Genomic DNA, 18,280 nt, shown 5'->3' on the forward strand with positions numbered 1-18,280 from the left:
AAATTAAGTTGTTACATATCTATAATAATAAAGCAATAAAACAAACATTGCGAAAAAAAAAAATAATAAAACTCCTGTTTGTTTTGGTATTTTGAGGGAAAATAAATGTGAGCGTTTATACATTATTTTTAGTCTTTATTGTAGCAGATCGCATGGAAGGAGGCGGGCTGCACACGGTGCGCGTTTATGTCTGTCTGTCTGTCTGTCTGTCAGAAGACGCAGCTCCCCGGAACCGAAAGTGATAATGTGCAGCCGGACGGTTTAGAGCGTAACACCGCAGGCAGCGTGGAGGAAATTGGAGCTGTGCCGCTCGCAGGGGTAATAATCACGGGAGGTGGGTGCTTAGCAATAGAGGATGCGCTGCGTGGTGCAGTGTGAGGAGGGCATAAATAACGGCTCTGTGTGCAGCCGGACACGTACGTGCTTATACATGCCAAACATATAAACTCCGGGGGGGTTACCGGCAGCGCGACCCCTTATAATGTATCATTATATCATTATATTTCTATAGTTCCTTATAGCACTGCGAGTACTGAGTGAATTTATTCTGATTATTAACACGCATATTCCACACACAACACTTTGTGGTATCTCTTATCTTTTTCACGGGCTGCACTGTACTGAATTGGCATATTCTCTATACCACAGAGCATGCACGGATTAGAGTGTCTTAATATTACCGGTATATGTATATTTACCGGACACTTTACCAGACGTTTCTGCAGTATTATGTGTTTTTGCTGTCATGCTGCGTCTTGCCTTGTTCTGTTTCCTGATCTACACAAAAGCTGGAAATTGTGTGGTATTTTAGTGTCCGGTACATAATAAACATTATTGATCTAGCTGACAGGAAAGGACACCTCTGTATCACAGGCTATAATCTACTAAACTTTTAATATATATGTATAATTTATATATTATTTATATGTATCATTTATATATCTATTACTGTATTTATATGTATCATATATATATATATGTATGTGTATATATTATTGATATATTTTGTATATGTATATAGTATATTTTATGTATCGTTTAAATATATTTATATATTTAAATATACTTATGTGTGATATATATTTGTATAATGTGTATATTTTATATATTGTGTGTGTGTATATATATAGATATAGATATATAGATATATTAATGTTATTTATATATCTGTAAAAATATATGTATAATGTGTGTATATATCTATATCTATATTATGTATAATTTATATTTATCTTCACAGTGCACTAAGACTAGAGGCAACAAATGTATTACTGCAGTGAATGGAAAGAAAAAACAGATATTGGGTTCAAAAACTACTCTGTAAACGCAGAATAAAAACGTCCACGTTCCTCTCTTCGGTAACAATGTATAAAACCCCACCACTCTTTAATAGTTACCAAAAATAACCTCTAGATTGTAAGCTTGTGGAAATTGTTATGTTATATACTACTTGTTATGTCCTGTCTACCCATTGTATGATTGTACAGCGCTACAGAATATGATGGCGCTATATAAAACAATAAATAATAACCTAGCCACCACAGTCCTGCCAGTTGCCATTGTGTGTTATTCTGCAAGAAGATGCAAAGCTTGTTGTTTCTCAAATTGTAAACCCTGATTCGAAGATACAGAGCTATCTAGGTTTTCCATCTCTTGTACATCTCTTCCCTTATCCACCCCTTATTATTATTTATCGTTTTATATAGCGCTGTACAATAGGTAAACAGGACATGACAAGTAGTATACATAACCTAACAATTCGACTTAGAGAAACAAGAGCTTACAATACTACAATCTAGAAGGAGTTATGGTGTATTGCGCAAGAAGTAGAAGTGCCACTGTAGGGAAGGTCCAGCCACACTAGTATAAGTATTGTCCGAAGACTAGGAAAGGTGAGCAAAGGGTGTAAACGTGTAAGATTGTATGTGTCCTTAAAGAAGTGGGAAGGGGGAAAGACACATGTTGGGGAGCGCATTCCAGAAAATGGGGGCAGCCCTTGAGAAATACTTCCGCAAAACCTCTGTGTAGAAACATGTACCACATACGACAGCGACCAATGTCCATTAATACCACCTATATTACTCATACAGTCCTTCCATCATCATCTGGGACACCAGCTATCAACGTCTCATGGTCGAGAACTTGCATTTCACCTGTCCTCCATTCCCTGTGTTGGAGGCCAAGATATCAGTCTCTGCGTTGATGCTGCCCATTGTGTTACATTTTTGTAAATGAAGAACAATGCGTTTCACTATTTCTCTATTAGCTACAGGCTTTTAAGATGTATTTCCCTAACTTTTTTTCTCTCCAATCTCCAGGTGGCTCCTGCTTGTCTTCCATCACATCACCATGAGTCTTGCTTTGCATGAGCTTCTCCTCTGCTGTCGTCAACTGGAAAATGACAAAGCTACAGAAAGACGGGTACGACTTAACGATATTCCCTTAAAAACCACTTTATTTTTATAGTAGGGCTCAATATTTCCAGCATCAACACACTATGCCACACAAAAAGAGATTGTCTTATCTACGTATCTCTGTCTAGGGTTGCGATTCTTTAAATTAGACATACCCATATTGATGGGCGTATTTTATGTTGCTGAATTTAATTTTCCCAAACAATATACATATTCTCTTTTAGAAAGAAATTGAGAAGTTTAGACGTCTCCTTCGAGATCCAGAGACTGTTCAGCAGTTAGATCGTAATTCTGACTCTCGACATGGTAAACAGCTCAACTGGGACACAGTCTTCAGGTGGGGTTCTATGTACTGTTTAAACTCCTCTTTATAATCAGTGACTCGCCATACTCTGTTATTCCAGGTGGGATTCTTAGTTATCTGCTTAAGGACCAGGCTGTTTTTTTTAACTTTTTTGGTATCCTTCATGACCAAATCTTTTTTAACACTTTTGCGGTGCTTGTGTTTAGCTTGATTTTTCTCCTCTCCTATTTAGTGAACCCATACGAGTTACCGTATTTCCCCATGTATAAGATGCTACCATGTATAAGACACCTTGATTTTGTGGGCCGAAATTTGAAAAAAAATTTATTACAAAAAGTTATTAAATTCAAGATTTATTCATTGTAAAATTCATACTCATCATCCTCATCACTCCCATCCATTAACTGTCCCTATATTAACCTTAAAGACCCCATCAACCATAACTGCCCCTAACCCTAAACATCCCATCAATCATAACTGCCCTTAAATTAACGCTAAACACCCCATTAACCATAACTGCCCCTAAATTAACCCTAAAGACCCCATAAACTGTAACTGCCCTTAAATTAACCCTAAAGACCCCATTAACTATAACTACCCCTAAATTAACCCCCCACCTCCCCTAACTTTCAGCAGCCCAAATGTTAATTTTATACTTACTGTTAGATGAGTTGCTGAGCAGTGTGGATGCTATAAGGAAAGGGGCGGGGCCAATCGTCAGTGTGACTGCAAGAAGGGACTGGGACGTAGTAACTGCAATCTACAATCTACAACCACTGTATAAGACGCACCTAGTTTTTAGACCCCAAATGTTTTGAAAAAAGGTGCGTTTTCTACATGGGGAAATACGGAATATATTGGGGGGGCTCAGGACTTTCTAATTTCCTATATATAAAAAAACGTATGATGAAAAATTGTTCTGATTTTTATTTGAGAAATATTTTACTCATCTAAAAAGCTAATGATATATAAAAACCTGCTAAATTGATTCTACTATTTGTCCTGAGTTTAGAAATGCCCAATGTTTTTATGTTTTTTTTTTAAAGTTATGGGGCAATAAGTACAAGTAGTGTTTTGCTATTTCAAAACCATTTTTTTTTTTACTCAAGTCTGGTCATTCTGTCTCCATGTGCTACTTCGGACATCTTTGAAGCCAGCTAATTCAATTTACCCCATCGAACCATATATTTTTTAAAACTAGACATCCCAGGGTATTTGAAATGCTGGTATTTTAACCCTTTCCATGCACTAATTTTCCACCAGCATTTGTCAACATTTCTGGTGGTATTTTTTTGTGCTTTTTTTTTTTTTTACACAAATTGTACTTCAGGTATGAATTTACCACTCCTGGCATATGTCAACAGCATCTCTTGGGTTTGTCTAGTTGTTTGGGGGCTAAAAGGCCACGTGCACTTTTTTTCCATTTTGGTCAGTCTGTGCCTATGCCCTATATGGGACATCTTTGAACCCGCTACTCCAATTTACCCGATCAAACCATTCTTCATTTTTTTTTTTTTTTTTATTTTTTTTTTAGTAGTCACCCCTTGGGTATTTGAAATGCTAGTATTTTAACTCTTTCCATGTCAGGATTTTTGGGAAGAATAAAGTTGTATTTTCTTTTTTATATTTTTGGACTTTGTTTTTACATTTTGTTGGAACTGGATGGTTCCTCTGATGGTGACATCACTGCATAATTATTATTTATATTTATATATTTTATTTATTCTTTAGTAATTTCTATTTTTTTTCATTTAAAAAAAAAAATATTTTACTAATCACATTGACTTGCACGGAGACCCTCTTGGAAACCTGTTTATTTAAACAACAAAGGGAGACATTTAGAGAGAGAGTGAGAGTGAAAGCACCAATTAAATTCAAAAGACAATTCAGAGATCTTTGCTTTGTTTTTCTTTGTTTCATGGGGGGGGGGGTCCCTCCTCTTTTTCTTGCAAAGAATTATGGAGGGTAGTTAAGTTTTTTTTTTTTTTAATCTCAACCTTTCTAACAGCCGTTTAAATTTGATGCAGGTTCTTACAGAAATATATCTTCAAAGAAACAGAGAGCCTTAAATCTGCAAAAGCGAATGTCTCTCTTTCCACACAAGCTGCTCGTCAAAAGAAAATGCAAGAAATCAGCTGCCTGGTTAAATATTTCATCCGCTGTGCAAATAAAAGTGAGTCTCCCACTATCAATCACTTTAGACGTATTACACATGATTGCAGAGAAATTAATTTTCATATCTACCCAATATCTGTTTTCTGACTCTCTTTTACAGTCTGAAGTCCCACCAGCTACCCTTACCATGCAGAATGTTTGTAAGGCACACACTTAAGTTCCAGACTTAGAATGTGATTGTACATTAGCCTCTCTAGCAACTGTATAACTCTATCAGATTGTTTTTATAAGAAGCAAGATCTATCAAACGGAAAGATGCTCCAGCCCTCTTACGTATAGTGACAAAAATACCCAATTACCGTTACTTCTGGATCCAGCGTCTTCCTTTTTGATTTCTTCTTGTTTATAACATATGGATATTTAGTGCTGTACATTAAATGGTTACTGGTGTATATTCCTGTCTATATTTTATTCAAGCTTCAGTATATGTTTTGTTCTTGCTTTTCTAGGAGCTCCACGGTTAAAGTGCACTGAGCTCTTACTACATGTGACAGACACGGTAAAAGACCCCACAACCTGTGCTGCTTATGGGGCAGATTACAGTAGTATACTCCTTAAGGATATCTTGTCTGTACGCAAGTACTGGTGTGAGATTACCCCACAGCAATGGGCAGGTATGTACTGTTTACCATTTCAGGTGAGGCAGTAGTGATATTTTCTGTGAATACCCCTTTATTATCCTCAGCCATCCAATGCACCCAACTACTGAGTAGATCTTATAATTTGTTGCATATTTTGTGTGAAAAACCTTCGTTTTTTTGCCAGATCTGCTCACCCTGTACTGTAATTTGTACTTGAAGCCAAGTAGTACCATCAATCGTTTGTTAGTGGCCCGTATAATCCACACATTGACCAGAGGATGCTGTCTCCAGACGGACGGGATGCATGGCAAATTTTTCAACTTCTTTACGCTGGCGATGCAGAGAATCCGGTAACTGATCTCAGTCTAAGACGTTTAAGCACTGCACCGGAAATATGTCGGTGTCACTATAAGGTCATGTACCTTTGCAATACGCCACACCAAGCATGTGCTGTGTATATCTTGTGCCACTTGTTATTAGAACATTTAAAGTAACCCTGATTGTTTTCTTGATTTTTATGTTACACTACCATCCTTACACCATTGGCAATCTTAAACACATGCACAGTTTGCTTTCCATGTCCAGAATACTGCTTTCTGTACGTAAAGACCACCAAGATGTTGCATCCATTCACTCCCAGAATGTAAAATCCATTAAAACATTTGTTTTGGGGTAGATCCTTTTAGCACCTGTCCCATGACAATGCAAACCACCGTAAATTGATAACAAAAACAAGATGGACTTGGTTCCATGAATTTCCATGTTTTCAGCAATTTAGGGTTTATTTGCTAAAGGGGGCGTTGTTAGAGCTTGTGGAGAGCTGTGTTTCAACTCCTTGACGTCAATATACATTATGAAGGTCCCACCTCAATGAACCTCTGTGACAAGAAGAGCCTGGTTGGTCCTGTATGTGTCGTAGTTGCATCACTGAGATTTCTTCAAAGGCCCCGCCTCCCATTGAATTATGCATTGTACAGGGCTGTTCCAGTTCTTAGATTGGTTGCTTTCACTCATTTCATACTGGCCATTCTTTATGTCTAAGACACTGTTTTAAAAACATGTACAATTGTGTGATTATAATCTTGCTGACCTTACAAGCTACACGCTTTCAAGAGTTGTTGACTTTTGCTTCATCTGCAGGAACTTTTTTAGTATTTTTTATGCTGTATAAATGATTTTTTTCTGTTTTGGTAGGGAGGAGAGAAACCCAATTGGACTGGACCAGATTCTTGCTGCTCTCAATGTGTTCCTTAGCACGGCGTCTCTGAAATGCCGCATGCGAGTGTGCAGGTTGGGAGAGGACCTCTTTCTGACCGTGTTGCGAGTGTGGAACCAGCAAAGACCCAAAGTCGCTCTTAAGGAGGAAATTGTGGAGTTCTTCAGGTTACAGTTACATATTCATCATCCAAAAGGAGCCAGAACCGCAGAAGAAGGTCGGGCTGTTCTTCATGTTTATTCTTCTGTAGCGCTAAACTTCTCTAGTTACTTGTTTTATATTAAATCTTGTAACTGCACATCTTTCTATACTCATAAACTGTAAAGGATGTAGAGAGAGAACACCGTAGGGTCATGGTTTTGAGTGGTAGAACTCACTGCTTTCCAAAGAGCCGCTTATTGCTGGTTTGATGATAAACCGTACATTTTGTGGTATAAAGCAGTCACCGTGCAACGGTTTTCTGCTGTTCTCTACAGGTTTTCTCTGCTATCCTATAGGAAAGGATAGCGCAGGAAGGCAGGATCACTACAGTCCTGCCAGACCCTGAACTCTTGATAACGCTAGTTATATTACAGCTTTGTATGGTGACTCCAGAATATATAAAACGGTTAATGAAGTTTTGCAGAAAGGGATAGTAGGAAGAAAATTATTTTTGAGAATAGATGCAAATTTGTCTACTAAACTATTAGCTACTAAACTGATATTGTCTTGTTTTAGGGGCGTATGCGTGGGACCCCGATAAATGGCAGAGGAATTTGTACAGCTTGTATGACACTATGGTCCACGAAATCAGTCAGATAGGAAGCAGAGGCAAATATTCCTCTGGATTGCGCCATGTTGCAGTCAAGGAAAATCTGGTGGAACTAATGGCAGACATTTGTCATCAGGTATTGTAGCAAATGATTTACATTCATACAAAATCAACATATGGAAAGGAGCAGGTGTAAGTGATCATACAAGGACACAATGTCTAAAGTAATGAAGCTGCAATAAGGATTTATTCTAATCCAGATCCTTTTATTTTTCATAACAAAACTTTATTTGCTCTTTATAAATACGAGCTAAATACTGAATTGAAATATATTCAGACTTTGTTACTGTACCTTTCAGTTTTAGGAATGGTAAAAACATTTCTTTTATATCAACATTTTCCTTGTCTGTGTGAAAGATTGAGATAAATTGTGTTCTTTCTAGTTCTTTTAAGAGCTTCAGAGAGAATGAACAGTTATAAAAGTTTAAAATCTATTTATTTTGACACTGCTTTGCATATGCCCTACTTTAAAACGTTAATAGTAAAGCCCATTTGACTTAATTATCTATTTGTTAATAAAAAGTGACATGAGTAAAGTGAGGAGGTTTTGCTTTACTGAGGTGGGGGTAGTTAAGTGGAAAAGCCTCCCAGTAGAAATGATAGAGGTTAATACAGTGAGTGATTTTAAACATGCAGGATTTAGGCCGTCTGACTAATATATTTTGTTATCAGCTTTTTACGGAAGACACCAGAGTCTTGGAGATCACCCAGGCGTCTTTTGCAGTCACACAAAGGGATGCGTCCGGTGAAGGAGCACCAAGCAAGCGTCGAAGAATCGAACTGGGTTGGGAAGTCGTCCGGGAAAACCTACAAAAATCTCTCAATGACTTTGATGTTGTCCCATGGTAATAATATTAGTATTTTTGTTCAGAAGCACTAACTGTGTTGTTGATTTAGAAATGTTTGATTTAGACAGCAAATGCCATAACGCTTCATTGTTAGCTGCCACAGATTTATTTTCAGATATAAAAAAAACTAACAATTTAAAATGAGAGAATTTTGAAAGTACCACTTTCCTGCTACTTAATTCATGTATATTTTTAGTTTATAAACTTGCATTGAATATTGTAGGAGAGATATTCTGTGTAGCCTCAGGCAGGACCCCGACTTAAATGGGGGAAGGTGTTCTTTAAAACACAGGAGGACCCCCTGTCGCCTCTTCATGTAGGATTCTGGTGCTTGTGTATTTAAAGTGCTTGTCAGTGTCTTTCTCTGTTTTACTTTCAGGTTGCAGATTACAACCTGCATTATTGCCAGACACCCTATGAGCCTGCCTAGTAGTGAATTGACCCCGTTACTGACTGTTCTGCTCCAATTACTTGCCCAGCAAAAGCGCGGGGAGAGGGCAACCTACGTACTAAGGTGCCTGAAGCAAGTTGCCATGTGTCAGAGACAAAAGACAGATGTGGTGGTCGTCTCCAAATCAGATCTTCACAAACTTTGGACAAAAATTTGGACTCTCGCTTTACGCAGCATCAGTTCGCCGCAAACAGAAGCAGAGAGCTTTTCCTTGTTGGCCGTCATATTGCAGGGGAATCTCGTACCAGCCGACAGAGATTTCTGGAAGGTGTTTTCTGGGTCTGCTGGCAAACCATCCAGGTAACTAGAAAGTGTTTTCTTTTTGTTTCTTTTTTTATTTTACAGACGTAATAAGGTTTGATGCTAGTTTATAAGCAACCTAGCACTGATTAGTGCTCCAACAGATATATCCAGATATCACCGTGTGTTTGTGATGGTAAAACTCTGAAGTATGTTTTTAAGGCAAATATTATATATGTTTTACCTTTGGAAATGTGTGGCAGGCTAAATCTGAAACACATTCCAGATGATCCATGAAAAAAATGTCTCCATTAAAATATCATGAAATGTATTGGGCATCGTTAATGTCAATCGCTATTGTAGCTGGAAACGGCTGATTTTTAATAAAAGGAGTACAGGAGTACTTTATCACTCCCATCGCTCCTGTGTTCCAATGGCACATTGTGTTAGCGTAAGCATTAGCATGTTCCGCAGCTAGAAATGTCCTTGTTTTCCATAAAAACAGGTAAGTAACCCCAAACTTTTAAACAGTAGTGTATATGTGCAGGAATAAAAGGAAAGTTAGCGAGGAAGAGATAATAAAGAAATGGTTGGGAAACCGTTGCTTTTTTAGATATATCCATAATGAAATCCAACACTAAAAATCATTACATTCCTGATAATTTTGTTCTGGTGATTAAGTAATCTCGCAGCTTTACAATTGTAGTATCCTTGTTACCCCAACAATCCCTTCTCCCTTACAGTTCTGCGGTGCGGTGCCTTGGCCAAGCTCTGAGCTCCTGTGCTATTCCAGACTATCTCAGTAAAGGACTGGACCAACCTGGAGGCGAAAGCAACGGAAGCAAAGGCTCATTAAAAGCGGACATTATACAGTGGCTACTCTTTGGACATTTAGATGAGGACATGGAAGACAACAATGAGCTTTCCCCAGTTTTAACCAAGTCAGTACATGGGAAAAAATAAAAAGATAAAGTTGTTTTTAGTAGAATTAAGAGGATTAAGTATTTCTGACAAATGCTGCACCCGTTCTACATACCCTTTGGTGTTTGTTTACTGAATAACAAGATGGTATGAAATATTTCACCCTCTGCACGGGTGCATATAGGTTTTCTATAGCCCTGGTCTGACTACGTTTCCAGTGCCTCTCTGTTGCAGACAGTTACACTCTAACATAAGATAACCCGATAGAGGCTCCTCCGCTAGCCCCATTGCCTAATGTAGCCACCCAGGTCATCTAAAAGGTAAATCCAACTCTTTTCCATTTTCATTTATGAAGGCCCAATGAGCTTCAGCTGAGCTGGATCTTTATGATATATCTCCCCACATTATGATGCAGGACCAGCTCAGTCCTTCTTTTAGAAGTCTGAAGACTCCAGGTTAAGTGGATTCTTCTTTCCAGAACATGTGAGAGGAGATGCCTAACTTCCTTTTGATTCTCCCTTGAGCAATCTATGAACACTTATCCTATGTAGTCGCTCTTGTTCTTATAATGAGGAGGTTAGGGGAGGGCAGGAGGGACACATCATCTTGGTAAAACAGTATAGACCTCTTTCAATGCACCCTGTAAGCTTTCATTTCTCTCCTGTTGCTACGTTAACATGTTTTAGAAACAGAATCTGACAGCAGATAAGAACGTTCTGCCTCCATTTCTCCTCCGTTGAAATAAACATCGGTCCGTGTACTTTGTTAAATCGTTTTATATAATCTTTTACAGAGCCTTCTCCCACTCTTTGCTGCCTGATGTCCTTGTGAGCCTCACCATTAAAGATTCTGCAACTGCTATGACATTTTTTGGAAGCCTTTCAGACGGGTGAGTAAAGTTTTCTTATTATTTAATTTTACTTTAAAATAAAAAACTGCATCTCTTTCAGGCAGTATAAAGAAGCCATGTTTATGCCCTATTCTTATTAATGAGATTCATTTAAAAATAGAGGCTAATCAAAAATGCATTTTGTCATAACACCAACAGATGAAAGATGCAGAGTCTTTGGCTGCAGTGGGCTTTATTCACTAAATGGACAGGTGGAAAAAGAAGGTTGTGGTCTTAACCCTCTGCTATCCCTATTCATTATGAAGGGCCCACATTGCGAGCTTGTCCAGCAAGAAATGCTGAGTTTACCCTATATAATACATAATATAATGGCTGAAGATACTTTGAAGAAATCTCACTGATTTAACTATACGTTATGCAGGGCCGGTCGAGCTCATCTTGCAGCAGAAGCCCTTTAAACTTTCCTGTCAACTCTCCTTTTAGTGAATAAACCCCAGAGAGCTTCATGGAAAGTCAATTCTAAACAACCTTACTGCTGAAATACAAAAGAAATACAGAATGCTCAGAGTTTAGCAGGGAGATGGAGTAAACCCTGGCTGCAATGTTGGGTATTAAAGGCATTGTGTATTTTTCTTACGTTTTGTTTTTTGCTTTTCTTTGAAGCTCACGCAGTAAGAAAGACGAGATGGTTTCCTTTGACACAGAAGAACTATATCTTCACACCTCGTTTAATGAAACGACTCTGTACCGTACGGATGCTCCGGATTCTGCCAGGAAGCCCGGCTCCTTGTGTCTGACTGTGAATACATCCATTAGAGACAAGCTAGAACATAATCTTATCACCTTGTCTGAGCAGCTTCTCAACAGTTACTCCTCGGAGGTGACAATGGCCTGTTGGGTCATCGACTCTGTATATTACCTTTTATTGTCATTTTTTTAACTGAATGCAGCATTAGACACATCTTTCCTTGTACCTCCAAACGCCCAACTCATTTCCAGAAATAATTATTTAATCCTGTAAAATATCCTTCTGTTTTCCTGATAGCACTTAATTGCCTTGTGGCCGAAAAGCAGGCACTGATAGGGTTGCTGCTATAGAAAATGCAAAGACTGCTTAAAAGTTGTATGTTGTAAAACTTTAGAGGAAATAAAAAAGATAGATCCTTTAAAGCTTGTTTTTGTTTAACATGCTATAGTTTGCAAACTAATTTTAGTCTAAGCGGCACAGCACTTTTTAAAACTTCTTAAAGGGGAAAAAACTAAGTAGTTATTCATATAAACCCTTCCTAGTGGACACTTGCAGTATTGAGTGCAAGTAAATCAATATGAGTGCATGCAGGCATCTGTATAGTAATAATGTATAGGGTACCTGAAACATAAGCACTGCACTTAAGTGTATTTTTAGGTTGGCATTTTCCATACTCCTATTGATGTTTTATCTAATTTATTCTGTTTTACTAAAGGCAACACCTGCTGTCAGCATGGTTCAGTGCGCAAGTCTGTTAGCCGGGGTCTTGGCCAATTACTGCTACGCTGAGATCATCAGCGAGGAAGACGCGTACAAATCTCAATTGTTTCAAAAAGCTAAGGTGAGCCGCCACGATTAAGGATTCACTACTTTGATCCTCATGTTGGCACACAAGAGGTTAAACATGAGAGCGAACCAGAGCGAACTGATTCGTATGTTGTCCTGCCGTTAAAAGAAAACCCTTATGTGCGTTTGTGACCTACCTGCGCTGTGAACTATAAGAAGTACTAGAATTGGGTTTTTATAAAAAGAATGTGAAAAACAGAGTCTTATTCTAGTAACCCGTTATTTAAAGATACCCATATTTTACTAAAGTCTGCAGTGAAAATGAGCTGCATTGTTGTGGCTCAGATGTTACATCTGTTATTTTTTTTGTCTTTACTGACATATCTAATGTATATGCAAAAGAAAGCCACAATTACATACTAACCGTGGATATTAGTATATCCAGACTACTTGCCCATAAACAGCATTTGGCTACACCCCCATTCATTATTATAGACAGTCCATGTGCATATGTTGCATGTGAAATATTGTAGCAAAATACTTTTTTATTTTATTTATTTTAAGTACCGTCATCTCATCTGAGACGTTTCTTTTTGCAGATGCTGATGCAGTGCGCAGGGGAGAGCACTTCATTCCTAAAGTCGAAAATAGGAGAGGATACCAGGATAGTCTCACTGGGGTTGTTGGTAGCTCAGTGCCTGGGCTGTATGCGTGACTGCATTAAGGTAACGTAACGTAAGGTAATGTAGTATTTTCTTCTTACAAATACTTTGGCGCATAGACTTTTACTGCCGTCATTCTCTGTGGTTTTATATCACTGGAACGTATGCTTCATAATACGTTTTTTTTTTTTAAAGTTTTTTTTCCCCCATTGTTCTTTTTATAGGATAGCCCAGGACAGTTCTTCAATGATTTCTTCCTCCGCCTCTTAACTACAAGGATGTTAACTGATCTGTGTGACGTCTGTAGATGTTTGGTAAGTAAGCTAGATACATATTTTATTTGCATTGTGGGTCCCTACTTAAGTGTAGTCCGAGTAGGAATACAAAGTCTTCCCAGGGTCAAATGGTTTTTCTGTAATATTAATCAGTCTAGGCCTGGAAACTTTTTTTTTTTTTTTTTTTTTTTTTTATTATTATTATTAGATGATTGAACTAAATTATTGTTAAGCATCCATGATTTCTGTAGAAGAATACTGTAAACCGAATTGACCTTTATACCTTGTAACATTTGAAATTAGATTGTAGAAGGTAATGTTTAATGTTCCATAACAGAAGGTATATGTATATAAAATATTCTTCACACTGTGTGTAAACAGCAGAGGTTTGTAGTTGATTGATTTCACCGGTTCTGACCTGAGGGCCGGAGTCCACTAATTTAGCACCGCTCCAAAACCAACTAGTTGTTACTTTTTTGATACCTCTGCAGTTTACCAGCAGTGGAAACCCGGTAGAGGTAGTTGAAGTAGACCTAATGGATATTGACCCAGAATCTAGATGTGAGGGAGAAGACCAAGGAGCAGTGGACCTCTTTGATGACCACCATGGTACTGAAGCAGCAGATGGCACAGACATCGGGGAACTGCAGAATATTACTGGTACTCTTCACTCCCTACACAACATTATTCAACTGGGGGGGTCTATTATTCCTATAATCAGGCCCGGACTGGGACAAAAAATAGGCCCGGGCATTTCAGACTGAGCAGCCCATTTTTATGAAAAAACATATATGTACATACATATACATAATACTTGGTCATTCAACATGGGAAGCCTGAAGCCACAATTTAGTGCGACTAATCCTTGAAATAAATATTATAGAGTAAATAACACAATACCTTATCTTTTCCACTATTTCAGGGTGATTTCAGGGCCTTGAATGTTTTGTCCCCTGAAGTCACTACAAATTCAGGAGGGCATTTTATCGCTGGATAAGTTAAAATGAAATAGTTCCCACTGTAAATTAACGAAACAGATAACCAAGCACACACACCAGGACAGGCTTTTCCCACACCGACGCCCAGACACACACACCAGGACAGGCTCTGCCCCACCGACACCCAAACACACACCAGAACAGGCTCTGCCACACCGACATCCAAACACACACACCAGGACAGGCTCTGCCACACCGACATCCAAACACACACCAGGACAGTTAAAGAAAGAAGAAATGTTTCAGCACTCAACTCCCAGGAAGCTGGGAGCTAGCAGGAAAAAGGGCAAAACAAAAACAGAAAGCATAACAAAAATAGCAAAGTTTTGGCCAAACAGGGCCGTTTGAGCTTGACAAAGACCCTGTTTGGCCGGAATGTTGCTTTTTTGTTTTGCTTTCTTTGAGTAAAGTAACCTAAGGATTGGAAGCTGATTGGCGTGCTGGGGTTCTTTTCTGTGTTCGTACACACACCAGGACAGGCTCTGCCACACCAACACCCAAACACACGCACACGCACTAGGACAGGCTCTGCCACACTGACACCCAGACACACACATCAGGACAGGCTCTGCCACACTGACACCCAGACACACACACCAGGACAGGCTCTGTCACACCGACATCCAAACACACACACACACACGCACAACAGGACAGGCTCTGTCACACCAACACCCATACACAAACACACACCAGGACAGGCTCTGCCACACCGACACCCAAACACACACACACACCAGGACAGGCTCTGGACAGGCACACCGACACCCAAACACACACACACCAGGACAGGCTCTGTCACACCGACACCCAAACACACACACACACACACACAACAGGACAGGCTCTGTCACACCAACACCCATACACAAACACACACCAGGACAGGATCTGCCACACCGACACCCACACACACACCAGGACAGGCTCTGCCACACTGACACCCAATCACAAACACCAGGACAGGCTTTGCTACACTGACACCCGCATCGGGAGGGTTTCCACAGACGGTTTCACTCAGCCTGCCTGTGGCAACTTTGCCACCAAAACAGCCTGCCTGTGGCAACTTTGCCACCAAAACAGCCTGCCTGTGGCAACTTTGCCACCAAAACAGCCTGCCTGTGGCAACTTTGTCATCAAAACAGCCTGCCTGTGGCAACTTTGCCACCAAAACAGCCTGCCTGTGGCAACTTTGCCACCATAACAGCCTGCCTGTGACACATCCATGCTATCACACACACATATTCATTCAATTGTTCCCAAATATTTATTCACTAATTCACAGATAATCATTCACTCATTCAGATATTCATTCATACATTGATACTCATTAATTCCCTCATTCAGATACTCATTAATTCACTAATTCAGATACTGATTTACATATACTCATTCACAAACATTCATTCACTCACTCCTTCACAGATACTCATTAATTCACTCTTTCATTCAATCTCACATACACCATACAGCCTCCCTCACCCCCTTACCTGAACCGATGATGCACGCGCCGCTCGCAGACCTCCGCGGATCTGCACAGGGGAAGCAGACGCACAGCAGGGTCATGTCACGTACGTCACGTACGTCACGTACGTCACATGGCTCTGTTGGATTCCTGCGTCCCCCTGGCCGTGGAAGGGACGCTGCTCGTGCGCGTCTGCTGGTAAGTAGCGGGCCCGGTCGTAGTTGCTGCAGGCTTAAGGGGCAGGTGCCCCTTTTGCCCTGCGTTAAGGACGACCGCATAGGCCCAGTCAGTACGGTCCTGACTGGGCCTATTTTAAGGTAGGGGCCTGGAGCTGCAGCTCCATTAGCCCCTAAGTCAATTCGGCCCTGGCTGGCCCGGCCGCGGCCCTGCTCCGGCCCGGCCTACCGGGCATTTGCCCGATGGCCAGTCCGGGCCTGCCTACAATACTCGGCAACCATGCTGTGGTGCGGAATGAGGTGTAAATCAGCATCTGTTTATAGGATTTACAGCATATGTAAAAAAAGGCACTGCGGTTTTAACAGATGACCCATACCCAAGGTTGCATGTACTCAGATACACAGCGTTTTGCTGTCAGATGATTGCTCGTATATCAGCCAACATTCTGAGATCGAAAGCAATGTGAACAATCGCTGCAAAAGCAGTAGGATGAGACCCTTTTCATCCCAGATTGATAGAGGCTACCTACATTAAATACCCTTTATCAATTAAGGCTAAAACAATAAAAGCATTTTTATTAAAAATCACTTAAAGCAGCTGTTAGTTGCGGTAAAAAGCTCTCCCATTGATATAAATCATAATGTTTTTTTACACGTGAATGAGGTGTCTTGTTATACCCACATTTGGAAGAGGGCATTGTGAAAGTTTAAATGGACCATTCAGTTATATGCAGTAAAGTGCATATGATGGCTGGAATGTCCCTTTAATGACAAGCTGCTTTCTGAAAATGTTAGGAGACATTTGGTTGTTGAGAAGAATCCAAAGTTTGTTTAAAAGTTTAATAACTCCTTAAAAGCTTAAATCTCTCCATCTGAAATACCTTTATTGACTTAAAAGACAGGTAGTTGTATGGCACTTGTGATAAAAGCCACTATTTCTTTGTGTATAATTCCCAAAGGCTGAAGAACCGCTATGTTTCTTGTACACAGGAGCAGCCAGTCCTCTGTCTGAGGAACATTTGTCAAAGCAAGATTCCGTCCTGCTGCAGACCCTACGGTTTCTTTGTCTTTGTGCATCAGCGGCTCACAACCTAAATGTGTCCTTCAGGCCTTCTGATATACGGAGGAAACTCTTAAACATCATTGACAGTAACTCTTTGGATACGAGCAAGCCTCTGCAGCTTCATGTGGTAAGCCAAAGTCTCAGGTCATTGTTCGTTAGGGCAAGTTGTCCGTGGCATATTAGGAACCCTGTGTCTTTTGGGATGGCCAAAATAATAGTGGCGCCTTTGCACCTTTTTATTATGCCAGAAAATTAGAGGTTTCGGAAAAATTTTTTTCTTTGTTGGGCCAATATAATGATACAAACAAAGGATCCATCTTCTCTTGAACACAGCTACATTTATTTTTCTTTCCTCCCCGGTAGTATTTGCAGCTGTTAGGCGAGCTGCATATGGCGGATGCTCCTCTTCCAGTGGATGACATGATCGCCCTGCTGAAGCCGCTTCCGTAAGTATGTTCCCACCGTGTGTTTAATCTACTGTCGTATCTCGCCTTATTTCTTTTCTGTTCTGTTTGTAGCGAGGTCTGCTCTGCATATCGACGTGACCAGGAGGTGTGCGTCGCCATCTTGCAGAGACTGCTTCCCGTCGTGGTGTGTTTGGGGCAGGACGAGGCCGACACAGATGATAGATGCGATGCAGAGGGACAGGTCCTAAGCATTGTCCAAGCTTTTTGGTAATCTACTTTTTTTCTTTAGAATTAGGGAATATAATTTAGAAAAATAAAAAGATTTGAATCACTTCAATGTCAAATGTTTCCTTTACAGGCACTTGACAAAGGAAGGGAAATGCACGGCCGTAGTCAGAGTTGCCCTTGTGAACTGCATGAAGACACTGATTGAGGTAACACCTTTTCTAAATAACATCAATCTTATATAATAATATTCGCTCTATAGATAGTAACCTATTAAAGTGCTAGCAAAATGTAGAAGAAGTTCTAAACCAAATCACTTTCTGATATGTTAAATGGGACATATGTCTCACTTAACATAATTTAACATTTATATAAAGGTTTTTTTGTTTTTTTTTGTAAAAGAAGGTGTCCTCTGCTAGATTGCTTAATATCTTTGTATGGCTAATATGGTATAGCTTTATAACTGTGTATCATTAAGTGGCGGTGCTAGCGAAATAGGGGGTTACACTAGGAATCCTTAATGGTCATCTTAAAAAGAATATACACGCGCTCACATGCACACACATAGATAGCAGTAAAAGTAATTATTGATCTTTGATAACTGGCTGGCTTTAGAAAAATATACTATAACCATGTTATCTTACATCAATCTTGAATTTAATTC

The 18,280-nt window shown here is 39.7% G+C and overlaps 1 protein-coding gene across 1 annotated transcript in view; it reads left to right on the forward strand.

Annotated features, from left to right (window-relative positions):
- The first annotated feature begins 2,349 nt into the window (after nt 1-2,349).
- LOC149288922 (serine-protein kinase ATM-like) overlaps nt 2,350-18,280 on the forward strand; it is a 47,495-nt gene continuing 31,564 nt past the window's right edge. Inside the window, exons 1-20 of the mRNA XM_089491147.1 lie at nt 2,350-2,421; nt 2,639-2,751; nt 4,746-4,891; nt 5,343-5,507; nt 5,659-5,824; nt 6,669-6,907; nt 7,408-7,577; nt 8,174-8,346; nt 8,729-9,100; nt 9,784-9,981; nt 10,755-10,850; nt 11,475-11,691; nt 12,275-12,400; nt 12,945-13,070; nt 13,232-13,321; nt 13,774-13,942; nt 16,912-17,111; nt 17,348-17,430; nt 17,503-17,658; nt 17,750-17,825. Coding sequence (XP_089347273.1) covers nt 2,350-2,421; nt 2,639-2,751; nt 4,746-4,891; nt 5,343-5,507; nt 5,659-5,824; nt 6,669-6,907; nt 7,408-7,577; nt 8,174-8,346; nt 8,729-9,100; nt 9,784-9,981; nt 10,755-10,850; nt 11,475-11,691; nt 12,275-12,400; nt 12,945-13,070; nt 13,232-13,321; nt 13,774-13,942; nt 16,912-17,111; nt 17,348-17,430; nt 17,503-17,658; nt 17,750-17,825 — 3,153 coding nt within the window. The remainder of the gene's footprint in view (nt 2,422-2,638; nt 2,752-4,745; nt 4,892-5,342; nt 5,508-5,658; nt 5,825-6,668; nt 6,908-7,407; nt 7,578-8,173; nt 8,347-8,728; nt 9,101-9,783; nt 9,982-10,754; nt 10,851-11,474; nt 11,692-12,274; nt 12,401-12,944; nt 13,071-13,231; nt 13,322-13,773; nt 13,943-16,911; nt 17,112-17,347; nt 17,431-17,502; nt 17,659-17,749; nt 17,826-18,280) is intronic.

The sequence above is a fragment of the Sceloporus occidentalis genome, unplaced genomic scaffold (assembly GCF_023333645.1).
Source record: "Sceloporus occidentalis isolate IW3139 unplaced genomic scaffold, rSceOcc1.0.p SCAF_49, whole genome shotgun sequence".
NCBI classification, from domain to species: domain Eukaryota; kingdom Metazoa; phylum Chordata; class Lepidosauria; order Squamata; family Phrynosomatidae; genus Sceloporus; species Sceloporus occidentalis.